The sequence below is a fragment of the Lates calcarifer genome, linkage group LG19 (genome assembly GCF_001640805.2).
Source record: "Lates calcarifer isolate ASB-BC8 linkage group LG19, TLL_Latcal_v3, whole genome shotgun sequence".
NCBI lineage: Eukaryota > Metazoa > Chordata > Actinopteri > Centropomidae > Lates > Lates calcarifer.
The window spans coordinates 19,553,408-19,570,827 of record NC_066851.1 but is presented as its reverse complement, the minus strand read 5'-3'; the positions used below and the strand labels follow the sequence as shown (position 1 = coordinate 19,570,827).

The 17,420-nt window shown below is 43.0% G+C and overlaps 1 protein-coding gene across 1 annotated transcript in view; it reads right to left on the bottom strand.

Annotated features, from left to right (window-relative positions):
* Positions 1-136: 136 nt before the first annotated feature.
* Positions 137-17,420, bottom strand: part of sos2 (son of sevenless homolog 2 (Drosophila)) — a 36,419-nt gene continuing 19,135 nt past the window's right edge. Inside the window, 19 exon segments of the mRNA XM_018681667.2 lie at positions 137-3,427; positions 3,939-4,042; positions 4,194-4,235; positions 4,430-4,544; positions 4,546-4,695; positions 5,331-5,447; positions 5,531-5,703; positions 5,800-5,917; positions 6,891-7,053; positions 7,159-7,278; positions 7,370-7,592; positions 7,878-7,990; positions 9,412-9,534; positions 9,714-9,795; positions 9,883-10,538; positions 10,701-10,828; positions 11,966-12,064; positions 16,006-16,116; positions 16,628-16,771. Of these exon segments, the coding sequence (XP_018537183.1) occupies positions 2,924-3,427; positions 3,939-4,042; positions 4,194-4,235; positions 4,430-4,544; positions 4,546-4,695; positions 5,331-5,447; positions 5,531-5,703; positions 5,800-5,917; positions 6,891-7,053; positions 7,159-7,278; positions 7,370-7,592; positions 7,878-7,990; positions 9,412-9,534; positions 9,714-9,795; positions 9,883-10,538; positions 10,701-10,828; positions 11,966-12,064; positions 16,006-16,116; positions 16,628-16,771 (3,285 nt within the window). The 3' untranslated portion in view covers positions 137-2,923.

Sequence of the window (17,420 nt, the reverse complement as noted above, 5' to 3'; positions counted from 1 at the left end):
TCCACCAGAGAGCAAATATTGACACTGTATTTCCAGTAATGTCAAACTATTCCTTTAAATCGTTTTCATCTTAACTTCCAACAGTTTAAAAAGCTGGATTTACATTAACAGAAAAAACAACAAGAGAAATGAGTAGTTCAGTACAAAATAAGACTGGGTGATTTATTAATCTCATCAAGACCATTAATACAAAGCAGTTAAAAGGCCACATACCATCAAATAAACCGACTGCTGGATCAAGCTGTTACAGTGCCACCGGAAGAAAAACCAATCTGTTAATCTGTTGGGGCTGTGGTGGGGTCGGGGTGGAGGGGTCTTAAAAAACAAAAACTTGGCAAAATTTACCCCAACAATACTGACTTGGGAAATTTGGGAAATGGACAGAACATGAGCGAAGACAGTGAAGTGACGTGACTTCAGCTGTCCCTCAAAAAAAATCCTCCAGAAACTCCCCTTAGATCAGGAGGCCGGCTCTGAGCAGAGCGAGGAGAGAAAAAAAAGGACACGAGAAGTATCTTTAAAAAAAAAATCTGCTGAGATCCAGCTTGTGGTCATCATCAGACATCCTCAGGTGTTTTTTTTTTCTTCTTCTGCGTCTGTTACAAACATCGGAGGGGATCAAAGTGAGATGGTAGACTCGTGTTTTTCTGCCCTGATCCGCGTAGAAAGTGAGTTTAACAGCTGCATAGGACCACTGCATTTTACAAACGTGACCTAGAACAACTGTGGCTCGTCAACAGTACAGCCTAAAGTGCACAAAGTGTGTTTCTCAGAGAAAAAAAAAGTCCAATTCTTCACTATGCTCAAATACGTGCAGCTGAATATACGTCTTTATATATTCAGCTGCAACTTTAATACAATTCCAACCTCTGTTTAATGAGTGTTAGCATTAAAAAGTCTTTGAAAAGGAGAAAAGGCAATTAGTAGGATGTACAAAGTGAAGCACACGTCTAAGTAAGTGCTTGGCATATTGAACTGTATATTTTTTTCTCATTGCTTTAAAACAGCTAAAGGGGCAGGGGGAAGAAAAAATGGCTTTCCTCAGTTAATACTCCCAGTGTTTCAACTGGAGATTGTCTGTAAGTAAGTTAGTGACAGTGACCTGTTTTTTTTTTCTTGTTTTGTTTTTGTTTTTTTTTAGTTTTTAGTTTGTTTTTGTTTTTTATCCGACTGTAGCAGCATTGGATTATTAGGCGATATTCGACTGAACAGATGCGGATGAGGGTACAATACAACAAGGGGGGGAAAACTTGCCACTTTATACAAATTATTTAGTTAGTGTATACATGTTATATATACACAGTATCCACAAACATGTACAATTTCATAGTGTATAGCTTTGTTCTAAACATTACATAGGCAACTTTATTTTTTAGCATTTTAGACACCATTTGCTTATTTCTGTAAAGTAGAAAACAAAATAAAAGGCACATCTGAGCATGATGCATGGATTATTTCAGTCTTTCCAAAGTGAAACAAAAAATGTTTCAAGCAGAAAAAAGGAGGGAGGAGATAAAGAAGAAGAAGTTGGGTTAAAAAGTTCCTCTTTTTTTAAGGTATTTGGAGCAGCCACTAGGGGGAGCTGATCCAGCTTTGGTGGGAAGGTGAACGAGCTTCCAGTGCTGAGTTTGAATACCAATGAAGAAGAAGTTGGTCATGAGGGCTTTTGGAGAAGAAGAGCACAGTGTCAGACAGCAGCACACGTCTATAAGGAGGAGGTGGGGTGGTGGTGGTGGTGGTAGTGGTGGGGGGGGTCGGTTAAGACATCAGCTTTCGAAGAGTCTCTCTTCGTCCTGGATCGGTGTTGTTTGATATCGTGGCAGAAACACACACACACAGACACACACCGCCGCAGAGGGATTTTGTTTTTTCTAGTCAACCCAAAAAAAAAAAAACAAAACCTGCTGACTTTGCCCAAAGCTTGATGTGCAAATGGAGTGTTCTTGGCTCTCGTTTTTATTCTCGGGAGTGGGGTAGGGGGGCTGAGAGGACTGGAGCCTGGGGTCAGAGGTCACCACTGTTTGGATTTCTTTTTTAAAAGGCAACGTTTTGTGGCTGCGGAGAGGCCTGTCTTCAGACGAAAAAGAAAACAAACAAACAAAAAAAAACAATCAGTTTGACTCTCGTCTTTACAGTCACAGTGTACAGTTGAGATACGAGGTGGTGGTGGGGTGGGGAGGGGGGATTTCAGTGTCGCCTCCTGTTTGTGTTTCTTTTAATGTCACATTTGTTAAAAGAAAAAAGAAAGAAAGAAAGAAAGAAAATCCCTTATCCCCCTGCATAAAATAAGACTTTGGCAACTGTTTGTTTTCAGTTAGTAGGAAACACAAGTCAGTGGAAATGTCTGCTGCTCACACACCCACTGTGAAAGAGCTACGTCTGCGTTGATCGTGGAGGAGGAGGGAGGTCGTAAAAATCCGTGAGCTGCAGCAGGACTCCAGGTGATGTCAATGCCCAAAGAAACAAAGCATGACAGTTAAGGCTACAAAGTCCCAAAGCCCCCACCCCCCCACCCCCACTCCAACATTCACCCCACCCTGGTGATGGAGGAGCGAGACGTGGGGTAAAGTTAAGTGTGTGTGTGTTGGGGGGGGGTGAGAACTTTTATCGGGAACAAACATTCTCGCTCCGCGCAGAACAAACAAGACACAAACACTCAACTCCTTGTTGTTGTTGTGTATTAGCTGGCACACCGGTGTGGGTTTCTCATTGGCACAGAGGGTTTGTGATGAAGGGGGAGCTACTGATCCCCTGAGAGGCACAGCGGGGGTGCGACTGGTTGGTGTGGAGGGCGGCGGCGGGTGGAGTTTTAAAGAGTACGTGGAGCAGTGTTTTTCTTTCTGATCAGTAGCTTTGAGTCCACTGTGTCGTAGTTTGCAGGAGACAGTCTGAAGTTTGCATTTCACCCTCTTGGCGTGGTGACTCACTGGCTGCTGTCGGTGTTCTCCACCAATGAGAGGCCTTGTAGTGGCGGCTGCAGCAGCTCCCTTTTGTATGTCTTTGGCGGGAGTTTGGGGAGTTGCGGGCTGGAGTTGTGGCGAGGCGGGACAGGCGGAGCGGTGATGGGAATGGGGAGAGGGCAGAGGCTGTTCTGGCTGGCGCTGAGCGGACAGCTCCGCCTGGGGACGCGAGGCGACGGCGTGCTGGGTGGGGTGTTGGGGGAGCTCGGGGAGCTGCCGAAGTCCCAGTGGTATCGGCCCACGGGGGAAGGCTGCAGTGGAGGGTAGTTGATGAAGATCTCCGGAGGCCGTTGGGGCACCGGTGGAGGCGTGTCAGGCAGGGGGTCGCGGGGCGGCGGAGGGGGCGGGCTGGGCAGGGGGCCATCGATGGGGGGGCCATTGTAGACCGGCGGGCGAGGCTGGTTCCTGGGGAGAGGAGGGGGCAGCCGGGGAGGAATGGCTGGAGGGTTGTCGGACATGGAGCTCAGCTGGAAAATAAGATTCAGTGTCACTGAACACATCACATGCAGAGTTTACGATACAGTGAAGAGCAGTGGATCCCAACATGAGGGCTGGGAGCCTCATGAAGATAAATCTTAGCGGTCTAGAAATGATTAACAGAAGACGAAAGCAGAGAAAACATATTCATGCCACGCAAGGTTACTTTTAATTTATTAAACGTCTCTATAATCTTTGCTTTTTTTGGTAAATTACCCCATGACTGTACTTTCTTAAGACTCTAAAAATGATTGTGCTTTAAAAAAATGTGTTGAACTGGACCCAACTGGCAGACGTGAACCAGAACCAGTCACAAATCAAATCTACAGTCTTGGTGGATGCACTCATACCATCATTCATCTGTAGGAGTGATGTCTGGGCAGGATTTATTTAACAGCCACATATTTTTAATCATTACGTCCCCTTTGGGTCAATTAGTGTTATTCTTTTAAATGTTAAAAACAAATAAATAAATCTTCTCGAGGTAAGTGCTGCTCTTACTTTGGCTTCAGACATTGCATCTTTCCTTCGCGGTGGTAGAGGTGGCGGCTTGAGCAGCTCCTCTCCGAGCTGGGGGAGGCTGCCACAAGACACCGACTGGAACTCTGGGAAAACAGAAAAGACATTTACTGAGGAAAAAAAAAAAAAAAAACACGCCCTGCTCAACATTCAAAGCCGGCATTTAACAGATTACTTTAAGCATGATTTCTCACAATACTGGCAAAGAACAGCAGGAAAATAGGGAAACAAACTCACTTGAAGGCGGCAGAAGAACAGGAGCAAATATGGAGTTACTACCTGTAAATTCAAATAAGAGAAGATTTAATTTTTCTTTCTGAGACAAACACAACAGCTTAGTGTTGATTGTCCAGTAAAAGATTAACATCAGTGGCTTGTGAATAGGTCTTAAAGATTTCTCTGTCTTGGATACTTGTGTAAAAACTCTCCCTGATAATCCAGAGACTGAGGGATGATGGGATTTCTGAACTCACCGCCGTACGAGCTGCTGAGGTCGTGCTCCATGAAGACTGAGCTGAGGTCGGAGGAGGCCGACTGCGGAGGGGTCGGCGTGTTCGGGGAGGTGGGCACTGAGGCCGACGCCGGCAGCCTCCGGCTCGGTCTCTGCGATACTCCGGAAGGTGATCTTGTGTGGGGGCTCCCTCTCCAGGGGGACGGGGTGGCTCCTCAGGGGGCCAGAGGTAGACGTTCGCACAGGCCGGATCCCTGGGGATTTCAGAGTGTACATGGTCTTCCTGGGCTGCAGGAGAAAAAACAGAAAGTCAGTGAGAACAGCTTTCACCATTAGAACCCAATCTTGTCTTTATCTGAGAAAGAACTACTTTTAACCAAAGAAACTGTGGATCTGTGGATTATTCAGAGTAACAGGGACATTGTTGCTCAAGTTTTTGATATTTAAAGCACCAAATATCTCAAATTTTACCTCCATTTTATTGAGGTGGCAGCAGAAATCTAAGGGGAAATAAAGCCATGACTATCTGCATGTCTAGATAAGAGCAGAGGTAAGGGAGGAAAATATGTTTTTTGGACATGAACTCACTCTTTAAATGACTGAAAACATCAATTTTACCAGCATAACTTGAGTCAGTATAGTTTACCTAAAGGAACTGAGGCCTTAATACTTAAACAGCTGCTCTTTGGAAGCTTTTGGAGCGGCTGCCAAGCAAAACCGTTGAGTCCATCTTTCAGGCTCATTCCTCATTTGAGCTATTACTGCGGCCAAATTCATCACAGAAACAAAAACTGTCCACCATGGTTGGTTTTCAATTATCGCTGAGGATCTAAATCATGTTTTTCACTCTAACCAGCAGTAAATGTGTGTTCGGGACTAAAACAAGACAAAAGAGTTGAAACTGAAACTGCACCAACACTTACAAATCGGGGAGCCTGCCTGCAGTTCCGTGGCTCAATATCCATAGACATTTTGAACAGGTAGTCGGAAAACTCCTTCTCGCTCCTGTTGCCCATCGGGTTCAGGTTCTCAAAGAACCTCTGTGCAACAAAAAAAGACAAAGTCTGAGTTCAGGATCTGCGTAAGAAGACACCAGAGACCATTACTGTGAGTGAGCTCTCACCCTGATGTCGTGCTCCACCTTCAGGCAGTACGGCTGGTTCTGATACTGCTGGATCTCTCCTGTGATTTCAGCCACTTTCCTCCTCTTGCTGAAGTTGATCAGCTCCTTGCCGTGACGTTTGAGGAAGTCCGGGTTGCCTTCCTCTGTCTTCAGGATGTTGGTTAGATAGATACCTGAGGGTCGAGGAGAATTTGACAGTGGTTAAGAGAAGAACAGTTGCTCAAAATGTTTGTTGTAATGCAACTGTCATAACACTGTAGATGACTTACCAAAGAAAGGCACGCAGGGTGGGTTTATTGACTTGAGTTTCGCCAAATATTTCTTAAAATGGTCTTGGCTCAGCTCCACAGCTTCTTCCAGGATTTTCTTTTTCCGCTCTGGTATTGCCTGTGGGCAGAGGAGGGAAAGAAAGTCCCATTAATTAGGTTCAGCTTTAGTTTGAAGGCTTGACAGAGCCAAACTGCCTGTCAACGTGACAAACAGCAGAGGTTTCTCAAAACATAACTGTTGTGCCAGTGAATTTCTCAGCCAGGCTCAGCGGCTGACCAGGAAACACAAGCTGGCAGAATCATATTTTGAATCATATCAGAGTCTGGGTTTGCATATTTAAACTGTTTTTGCTTCTTGTGTAAAACCTTTCAGTTGGCAACACTTTGATCTCAAGTTGAATGTGAACAAATACTGGAACTTCTTCAGACTTTCAAGGTGAACTACCACCTAAGGTTTCACCTACCAGGTGAACAGGTGAAAAGTTTGACTTGTGCAACATTTTTATTCATGACAAAATACCCTGTAAAATCAGATTAATGCCAACAATGTAAAGAAACACTGTCAGTGTGCTCTGTACGGTGCCTAGTTTAGGACATTTCAGACAGAGCTTGTGTTGTCTGACTTAGTTTCATCAGTGCAAACTGTGCTTAACTTAGGCTCAGGCGAAGTATGCTAACTGTGTGAGACTGTCTACATGCTAACATTAGCATGTTATAATCCAAAAATTATTACGACGCTGAGCCTAAGTTTGAACCACGGGTCAGACTTGTGAAACCTGAGCTGGTTTGCCAGTGTGGTGAGTAAAACCTTTTGTTTTGGGCTAAAACAGGACTCTGCTGTGTTGCTACAACAGATTTTTTTGCAAGTTGTCTCCATTTTTTGTCCATTTAATCTTATTCTCTGGTTTACAATGAACAGCTTCAGCTTCACATGACACTCTGGCTCTGAGGTTTTTGTTTCTTCTTTATTTTTTGGGTGTTTTGCCTCCATAGTTTCAACAATGAATGGAATAAACTACCTGATTCTTTCTGGTGAAAACACAGTATTTAACTGTCAATTTTCATCTAACTGCTGTTATAGCCTGACTCACCTCAAAGGTGTGGTCGAGCCTGTAGACTGGGACCGAGTTGATGGCGCTGACCACCTCCAGCACGCCGTTAAAGTTGTTGAGCTCCTGGAAAACCTGCAGAATCTCTATGACCCGCGATAACACTGCCACCCTCTCCTCCAGGTTCATCGTCTCCACAATACACCTGAGAACGACACACACACGGTTACAGATTTGTTTTCTCCAGCCAGGACGCTAAAACCAATGTTGGCTCTTCTTGTGAATGAAATATTTGAATCCTCAGACTCACTTCTCGAACCACAGTGTGAGATTGGTGGTGTGACGGATCATGCGGAGCAAGTTTGGTGAGTTCTTCTCTTTGTCCTCTTTGGTCCAGACGCTGCCGACCAGCTCGGACGGCCGGACCGCTCTGTGGACGAAGCAGGAGTTTCATTTCTTAGACAGGCACAGGAATAAGAACAATCTGATCTCAACCTGAATATGTAAACTCCAGCACTCACCTGTAGAGCTCAGACTCCAGGAGAGTCAGCTGGCGGGCGATCTCTATGGGGTGAAGGGTCATGAGGTCGAATGAGTCCACCTGTCCTGCTCTGCAGATGTGCCACTCGATGGGAGGAGGCGAGCTCTCGAAGGTGATGTTGTGACTAATGCCGTTCGACTGCGTCTGCATCTTCCTCCTGATGATCTTATTGATGGACTCCACCCACTTTCTCATTGATTTGCCTGAAAAAGAAACATACTGTAAATCAAAACTTGACTTTCTAGAGTTTCACAAATTTGGTGATGCAAGAAAATCCATTATGAATCAGTCTTTTTAGCTTTGTTACACTGGAATAAATATCTGAAATATCTGAAACACTACATCTATTTTTTTTTTAGTCGCTCCATTTTCAAGAGCTCAAAAGCTCAAATCCAGACCTTTTATCTTAATTTGTCCTGAATTAACAAGGGATCTGTCCAACTGTTTATAGCAGGAGTGGTACAGTAGATCCTGTATCTGGGACCGACCTCTCAGTTGAATTTTGCTGGTGATGTATTCCTCTAATCGACTTCTCAATTCTGGATCGTTCTCAAAGTCGTAGAAATGATGTTCGACCCACTGACGGAAAACATTGAGAACCCTGCGAGGCAAAGACATGTTGTATTGTATCATCCTATGAACTGCAAATATCTGTGAGAAAACTCATATCTGTGCATACTGGAAATATTTTTTCCATTTATGAGCATTTCACCAGTAACAAAACAGGAAACAAACATGTTCACCCCCTCAAGTGGTGAGACGTTAACTGTTTTACCACCCACATTTTTCTTAATCAGAATGTTTTTTTGGCATTTTTGTCCTTATCGGACAGCTGATAGTGAAGAGGCAGACAGGAACAGAGGATCCAATGACAAAGACGCTGGTAAAAAAACAGAGTCAAACAGTTTCTGGCTGGTGGCCAGTGTGTATTCCTTACCCTGGTCAGTTAACATTTTTAAAGAGTGGAAACTTAAAAATAGAAACAGCAGAGACATTTTGTGCTTTAAAAGGGCAAAAGTCATGCTTGAAGAGGTATTTTCACTCACTGTCAGTGTCCTGGTTTTAAAATAAACAACTGGATCACATCACAGTGTTTACTTAACAACAGACCACCCAAACTGTGCGACAAGTTCCCTTAAATTTAGTCCCAATCTATGATCAAACACTGGTGTTTTTAATGTAGGTTTGTCACCTAACGCAGACACTCTGAACGTCTTTATCTCAATCTGTCACTGTGCGTTCACCAATGACTTTTAAAGTTTAAAAAGTCCATAAATTCAGAGGACATACTGTATTTTTCAATGAGAAACAAACTACATACCTACTTGTGTTTTAACTGTTTCTGTGACTACAGTTTACTGCAGCTGCCCTCCACTCCAGCAGCACTGCAGTCTGATACTGAGAGGCTCTCAGTTTTCTAATGGTACTTAAGAGACTATACCCAACTCTGTTGCTCCTTATAAGGATACAAAGTGTAATAGAAAAGTAATTCTGTGGCTCAGTGAGAACATTCAGGCCTTAACAGGAGAGTGTAAAAGAGCCAAACAACAACACAAGACAAACAGACACGAAATCTTTGTGGCATTTTTTTAAGCCCTTGTTAGGAAATAAGGGCAGTCAAAGATGTTAGAACAAGACTCTGCAGTTTAGAGACATCTCAAAGGAGCTGGGGCCGCCCAAATATTGGCAACAAAAAGCCTAATTTCTGCTGAATAATAGGGTAAAAGTCTGACTTTAATTCTCAAAGACATCAGCCAATTATTTATCGCTGCAATTTAGGTTGATCATTTTGAATTAAGGGTCTGCTGAGCAATAAATCAGCTCATCTCATGCCTCAATTTTTAAAAGCTTTTTAACTTGTGGTGCCTTTTTATGTTGTGTTACTTCACAATTTACTTTTTCACTGACACTGAAACTTTAAAATGATCAAAAAGAACAAAAAAATCAGTGCTTTGTCTTTAGAGACTCATACAGGAGCAATCAGCTGAGACAGTATCAGCTCTGATTGGACAGCTGTCGTACCTGAGTTGGACCGGCTGCACATATTCCTTCCGGAACCTCTGGAGCTCGGCCGCCATCGGCTGATCGCCGTTCCAGAGAGCCTGTCGGTCCTCCTCTGTTGGTTCTGGCTCAGGGATCTCAATCCTGAGAAAAGTAACAATCAGACGTGATATTTCAAGATGTCAAGGCAGCCACAAAAATGTGTCACTGATAAATATTTGTCTGGGAAATGGATCAGACATGGGCACATTAAACAACTACTGCAAAAAAAAAAAAAAAAACCCTGGTGAGGGGTGAGGACAGGTGCTCTGGCTAAACCGTACCTGTCTATCAGCAGGGTGAGAAGCTCCTGTGGTTTGCAGAATGATCGGTACGTGGTAAGAAACGTGCGGACAAAGTTAGGATCTACAAACAGATGACAAAGATTAGATAAGATAATACAGACAATTAACATCATGACATGTCTTCGCAAAATAAATTACAGCAGCTTACCAGCATACATGTGGTAGGTGAGCCTCTCTATGAGCTTGACCACTGTGCCGGCCTTAATGATGGGGATGCCTGTTTTGCTCTGCACTTTGTCCTCAAACACTATATTCTCCTCAGAGTCCTGCACAGCGAAGCGGTAAACCTCCGGGGAGGGCAGTCTTAGAGGATGTGCCTGCTCCTCGTGCTGCAGCACCGTGTCCAACATGCGATCCAACGTGGAGCGGTACTGCAGAGTCACCAGCGCCGCCATCCACGCCGCCTTCTCCTCTGCTGTCCGTGCACAGAAAACCGCACAGTTTTCATCCTTGCCTGTCAGTTCAAAGGCGTGCCGCAGCTCCGGCGAGTCCTCGCGATCCACGATGCGGATCTTCCTCAGCACGAACTTCTCCTTCAGGCGGTACTCCGCCCCGCTGCCTGACCCCGGGAGCCGTGAGCTCTGATTGGCTTTGCAGCTGATCATCAGGCCGTCAAACAGGAAGTTGTGTCTCTCGTGCTTGGCGCCCGCTCGTAAAAGTGGCCCCTCCAGGATGAACTCGCTGCAGCACTGGCCGATGTCTTTCCCCTCCCAGCCGTCGATGCTTTTCTGGATCTCGTTCATGCGTTTGATGGCGAGTTGTTTGCTACGGACCTGCCTGCTGTACAGGCGGTACATGGGCTCACTGTGAGGGAGGAAGTGTGAAGTCAGAAAACTCAGGAGCTCAGTGTGTAAATCAAACATTAACCCACTGAAATATCACCACTGCACAAGAATGTGCAACTGCAACTGGACTGTAAACCTCACCTGATGACTACAGATTGACTAAATTAATTGATTGACGTACCCAGGTTTACGGCGAGGCTGGTGCTTGGCATAGATACGCTCCACGCTACACTGAAGGTTGAGCAGCGCTGTGATCGCCTGTTTCAGACATTCTCTGTCATCTTGGTCTTCACTGCGCTCCTGAAGTTGCTATAAAAGGAAAAACAGGAAACACACACATCAGACATGTTGCTACAGTACACCACATAACACAGAAATCTATACACGTGTTTCACAGCAGCATGAACAGCACAGGTGTGATTAAATGAGCCCCGGAAGCTACCGGTTCCCTCATCCCAAAAGTCAATGGGTTTTTGGTTAAATGTCTGAAATAAGGTCTGTGGTTTTAACACAAGCTCAAGACATTTTCATTTTATTCTATGACATAAAATACCTCAGAAAATACCACACTTACGATTTTTTAAAGCTTTCATGGCAGTGGTTGCTAACGAGTGTGTAAATGAGACTACAGAGGTTGTTCGGGGACGTTAACATGAAAACCAATCTAGTCACCAGTCCACCTTTACAGCCTCATGTTTCTACTCACGCTCTTTCAAACTATCACTAACTTTGTAAGAAGAAAGGCTTTTGTAGAAGAGCTCAGAGCTAAATGAAATGACCAGTTGGAAGCTTAGTGGTGGAGACGTTGACGTCATGTGACTGTGGTGTAGTTGGTTTACAGCCGAACATTAGCTTTTTACCTCTGGTGATTGTATTTGGATTTAGATTATCTTGCTGAACAAAACGTGTAATTATCACAAACTTTTTTTAGTCACTGAGCTTATTTTCTGCAACCAATGGAAAAATGTCGTTGGCTTTTTCTGGAGGGATCCAGGTTGATGCTAACTTTTGGGTTGGCCTACAACAATACATGACCCTGCATCACTCTATTCCAGGGTAATGAAAGAACAGAGCCATCATTATTGTTATTAGCAAGTCATCATGTCTGCTGTGTTGAAGGTCCGTAGATTTGCCTCAGTGTTCAAAGCTCCGGTCGCAACAAGAAATATGGAAACAAAGAGCTTCAGTCTAAACTTTATGTAACTAGAAGTTAAATTAATTGTAGTTGTATTTAAAAGACATTCAGAGACATATGATGTGGCTAATAGTTAACCAAGCATCAAATAGGACACATTATTTGTTCCTAGAGCCATAATGGCAAAGGTTTCTCTAACCAGCATTTTGACTCTGGCAAGATGATGCAACAAAACATGTCTGTACAGTACATTTATCATTAACCAATAACCACGGATGTGATCAGCGAAATAAAAAGAACGGAAACTGTACCTGTAAAAGCTCAAAGTAGTGCATACAGTGGTATACTGGGACCATCATCAGCTGGGGAAGGACGTACTGAACTGCTTCTTTGAAGCCTTCTGCAACTGACTGGAGACATAAAGACAAATCAGACCCGTTAGTGATGCATCAGTGTGACGAAATTATGAAACACATTTGAACCAACCAGCGTGTGTTTGAAGAAAAATTCCCCACTCACACATTTCCATTTCCTGCTTACTAAAAAACTTAGAGCCAGAATTTTGTTTTATTAAAAAAAGATGCTTTTTTAAGTCCAAAAAAGGTCAAACATGTGTCTGTTCTCACACAAGACACAAACATACCAATTCACAAACATCTTCTCAAGAAATTTTAGCTTTAACTTTCATTTTCACTTCCAAATAAATGGTTTAGATGACTGGATGTGTTTAAACCCGTCTGATGCCTGTGTTTTTCTGCCTCAGCAGAAGCTATTATAAAGACGTATCTAGTTATATTCACGTCTTCAAAGCCAGTGAGTAAAATGTGATCACAACTGACAGGCACAACATGTCCCAGATTGCAAAATAACCACAAAAGTACAACAATTCAGAGCAGAAAAAAGGGGGAATTCCTCACTAAAATATATAGCACATATGGTTGTAAGAAGAGAGCTGTGAAGACATGGAAAATCAAAACGCATGTGTTTCAGTTTGTAAACTGGCCTGAATTAGATCAGGCAAGAGGCTACACGGGTGACGGGTGATGAAGGGGAGGGAGGGGTGGCTGACCGAGTGAGGCTGCAGGGTAACCGGAGAAGGGGCCGTCATAGTATCCATTTAAATCTCCTGTTCCCCTGATAGACGATTCAGAATCAATACGCTAGTACTCAGACTCCACAGCAGCGGCCACACTGTCTGCGAGGGGAGGGGAGGAGAGCACACGAGGGTCTGTGTGCATGGAGAAGAAAGCATCGCCCGCCTGACGCACAACTGATGGACAATGACCTAAGTTTAGATCATGTTATTGATATGTCAGCATCCTGCCAGTTGTATACGTGCATAATTGTGATCGTGATTTGGCTTTTACTATGAATTTAAGAGGATTGAATTTAGTTTTTAAAACACACTGTCCCCCCCTCTGGAACACTTTGGCCTTGGTGCCACTTCAGTTGTGTCTTGTTCTGTACTGGATTCAATCCTCACACAAGCTTGAAGTTGTAATTTGTTTGAAAGCTCAAAGTCTCCTGATTCTGCCTGTGCACAGCATTTCAGGAGCTGCATGTCATCATATCCAAAAAAATAATTATAATAATACATTTGAAAGGAGACCGGAGTTATGACTGTAAACAAAAAGGTTGAAGAACAATACACTTTTTTATTTTGGGTACATTATTTCCAGTCTTGTGCACACAAATGTTGTCTATGTTGGTTTGTTTAGGTTAAAAATTACTGTAAATATATATTAACTCTATTTAAAACTACATCATCGTACAGCATTTCAACGTGACGGGTGACGTAAACATCTGATCTGAGCAGGTAAACTGGAAATAAAGTTGATATTGTGATTGGATAAGTTGTAGAAACACAGATATTCTTTTTTCTTTCATCATGAGTGTCTACAGGAGCACACATCACTGTGGTAGCAGTCTAAATATAAACACACAGTGCGGTAAGAGTAAGGTACAGAATGACTATGAGAACAATGTGTTCCCATTTCCCAGAGGTACAGGGCTGCTTGAACCCATGTTGCAGTCTTTTGCCGTCTTAATCCAGAGCTTATTTTCAACATGAAATGCGTCTTGGGCCATTCACCTCACCCCCCCCCCACCACCTCCACCACCTCTCCTCTTTCTCCTCCTCCTCCTCCTCCCCAGGAGAAAAATGGCCTGCAGTGTGGCTGCCTGTTCTATTTTTAAAAGGCGATGTAATTTACCCACAATACCAGACGCTGCAGAGTGCAGGGGCTGAGTGCTCGAGAGACACATCTATCTGACAGAGAGGGAGGGAGGGAGAAAGTCAAGAAGGATGGAGTGAGAAAGATGAAGCACATGCAACAAGACAAAAGCTGAAGGTAGAGCAGAGGCACTAATGATGCCACTGCCACGGGGTTCAATCCCCATCGCAGCAGAATAAAAATAAAGAGTCCGTGTAATGCTTCATGTTGTTCAAAGACGGTGGAGAGATTGAGGGGACGAACGCTCAGAGGAAACACAAAATAAGAGATTCTAAAATAAGATCGGCCCACGGTGCAGAAACGGGACAGGAGCAGTTTGATAAAAGGGGTGGAAGGTGTTTGTGAGGTGGGGGTGGGCAGTTTAAGAGGGGAGGCTGAACCATTACAGCATCTGCCCCTGGGACGGCTGATGATCAAAGCACACACATACACACCGGTGGTACAATAGCTGAGCTAAATGAATTCTGCAAAGCAGCATAGTAAAAACCACTGTTTTCTTTTTTTACCAGGTCCATCCAGAATCTAGATTTCCTACATAAACCACAAAGTTATTAGCATAACCTTCGGGTTAATATAAAGTATCACTGTTTCATTTGTCTGTTTTAACTGCTTTGTTTTACACTGAACCAGCTGTTTTCCTCACTGACTTCTCTTTTGTGGTGTTTTATCTTATCATCCAGTCAAAATGTTTCAGATTTATCACAAATTTTCCATTTTTTCTGGGCACTTTAAGGACTTCTTATCCGTGCTATCTGAAAAGTTGACAATAAATTAAGTCAGTCTCCACTTTTAAGCCAAAATGTGCAAGATGTCCTCACACTGCTCAGGGAAAAATGGACATTTTTCATTCCATGACAACTGTGCAAACCTCATCTGCCGAGGAAGATCATGTGAAGATCATGTTGGCCATCTCACTTTATATGACAAAAAATCCAAAAGAGTGACTTGTTGAGCCAATTACAGACATCTTTGTCTATTATAGGTCATATGTTGCTGGGGAAAAATCTTTGCTTTTAAAGAATGCCTTTGTGCTATCAATGCAGTGCAAAAATATGGTGTTATTTTTAACTTCTGTGCACTTTCCTCCACTCTCTTACAATGAGTATATGAAAATAAACACTGGGTGTGGGTAATTAGAGGACAGTGCAAGCAGTGCTGATCTAACTGTAGACGGGTGGTTTGGGGGTAAATACTGAGGCCTCAACCTCAGGTACAGTACTGACAGGCTGCTTTATCACCACACTAATGGAGTAGGATTATAAATATCTTTAGTATCCACTTAACAAAATAGGACTTTGGTGTTCAAAACCTTGAAAAGGAGAGAAGAAAATAGCCTCATATTGTAAAAACTGTTGTGAGTTTGGAGCTCTGATGTTGCTCCATGTGAACAGTCAGACTCGCTGGTCGTTGGCCTGAGAAAACACCAGCAAATATTTCATCTTCAAAGGCTGCCAAACTGCACCCCACCGAGCATAATTCAATGCTATTCTTGTGAGGAATGTCCAAATAAAACAATGCGGCAGCAGCGAATAAACTGTACACAGGACGCCGAATATGTCATGACATGCCCTCAAACGATATTGGGAGGAATTCCACCAGGCATCCAGGTTAACTTCAAAGAAAAACAGGAACAAATATTCAAAGACTGTGCGCTTGGTGTAAACACATAAATGACCTACGTGCGCCTTCATTTAAAAACAAACCACTCTTTTCTTTTTTTTGCTTTTTCGATTTTATGGCATTTTCCTTTATAAGAAAGTTTACATTAGAGAATGACAGGAAAGACCAGGGCGGGAGATATAACAGCTATAAATTTTGGCAATTAAATGTCACTGATTTTAACTTACCAAGGAACAAGACACTGAGTCACAGAGTTTAATACAAAATATTACAAACCATTTGTGATAAGTGAACATCATTCATTTAACAGAAGAATGGTTAATTACCTGTGATCATTGGTCAGTAAAGTCAGGATTTCTGAACATTTCAATTCTTAATATGGTAAAAATGGTAAAAACAGAAACTTTCCATTTCTTTTCGTCACTTTTTGTTCCCATTTTCTATCAGTTCTTCAATAACTAATGCATCAAATGATGAGCACTGATCAAACATCTTACCTGGAAGTAGAGGCCAACGGTCGGTCGTGCCATCAGGTTGTTGAAATGCTCGTGGAAATCCCTGCTGAGGATATCCTGAGACAGGGTCTCGTAGGGGTCAAACGCCTGCTCCTATACACAAACAGCATAATTCAGGAGTTAATATTGACAAATATAAACACACAATACTCTTGAGGTGATGATGCTCAGGTGCACACAGGGTCTCCTTTAATAGATTCTTACATTTACACTGACTGGGTTTATGAACAAGGTTTTCTGTTATTAAACACTGCAAACAAAGTACAGTCGTTAACAGTATGACTTTTATTGCAGATGTTTTAGTTATTAATCATGTATAATGTCAGTAAGGAATAAGATTACACGGCTAGTTTGGGTTTAAAAGGAAACCAAAGACAGAAATCAAAGAGTTTTGAATTGTGAGGTAACTAATTTAATATCAGAACAACGGTTTAGATTCCCTATAAACATTTCTCATCGTTACTAACACCAAAACAACTTCTGTGGATTTTATTCACACTGTGATTCGAGTAAATCATATTCAGATTAGTGTGGAGATACATTTGGCAGCAGATGTCTGGGAACGGGTGAGTTTGAAGCTTCTGAAGTCAGAAATGCTCCGTACCTCAGCCAGATCTTCAAAGCAGCTGCCCACCAGCGGATGAGGACTGCCATCGGCTGTCATCTCCACAGCGTCTTCGATCAGTCCAAGCAGCTTCACCGTCAGCTCGTGGATGTCCAGGATGTTACTGAATATCACCTCCACGTCCTGCAACAAGACAACGGGAGGCAGGTTTGCGATCAGAGGGTTACTAGTCTGAATCCTTAAACCAGACAGAACAGTTTGTTGTGTGTTTACCACCTCTGAAAGGATGTTTACATGCACGCAACAAAGTGGGTAACTGGAAAAATTTGGGTAATGGCACAAAATCAGAGAGTAACATTGCATAAACACAACACTGCAATAAGACGATTTTGAAATCTGTTTACATGCAGCTGGTCAGTGTTGTGTTAAAATACAGCTGTGAAAAATGGATTTTTTTTAAACATTTTTTTGGTTTGAGTTTTAGTTTCAGTTTTAGTCAAACTCTGGGGTTAAATATTTTGGTTGCAAAAATGCACAACTATGACTGAGGATCTTTCCTTTCATCCGACCACACTGCTGCCACAGAAATAAGTTTCCTTTCCAAAGTCTTATTCAAGCACATTCATGCTTATAAAAATCTTAGAATCTTAGAATCTTGATTCAGCATCTACATCTACAGAGAAATCCTGAATTCCATTTCTCCTGCAAAATATCTCACTATGTTGCTCTTCATCTGTTATACCTGAGGTTTTCAAACCGAGCCGCACAAAAAGGAGTGAAGGTGAAAGGAGACATGCAGGAGTTAGATGGTTGAGTTATCATCACAGTCAGC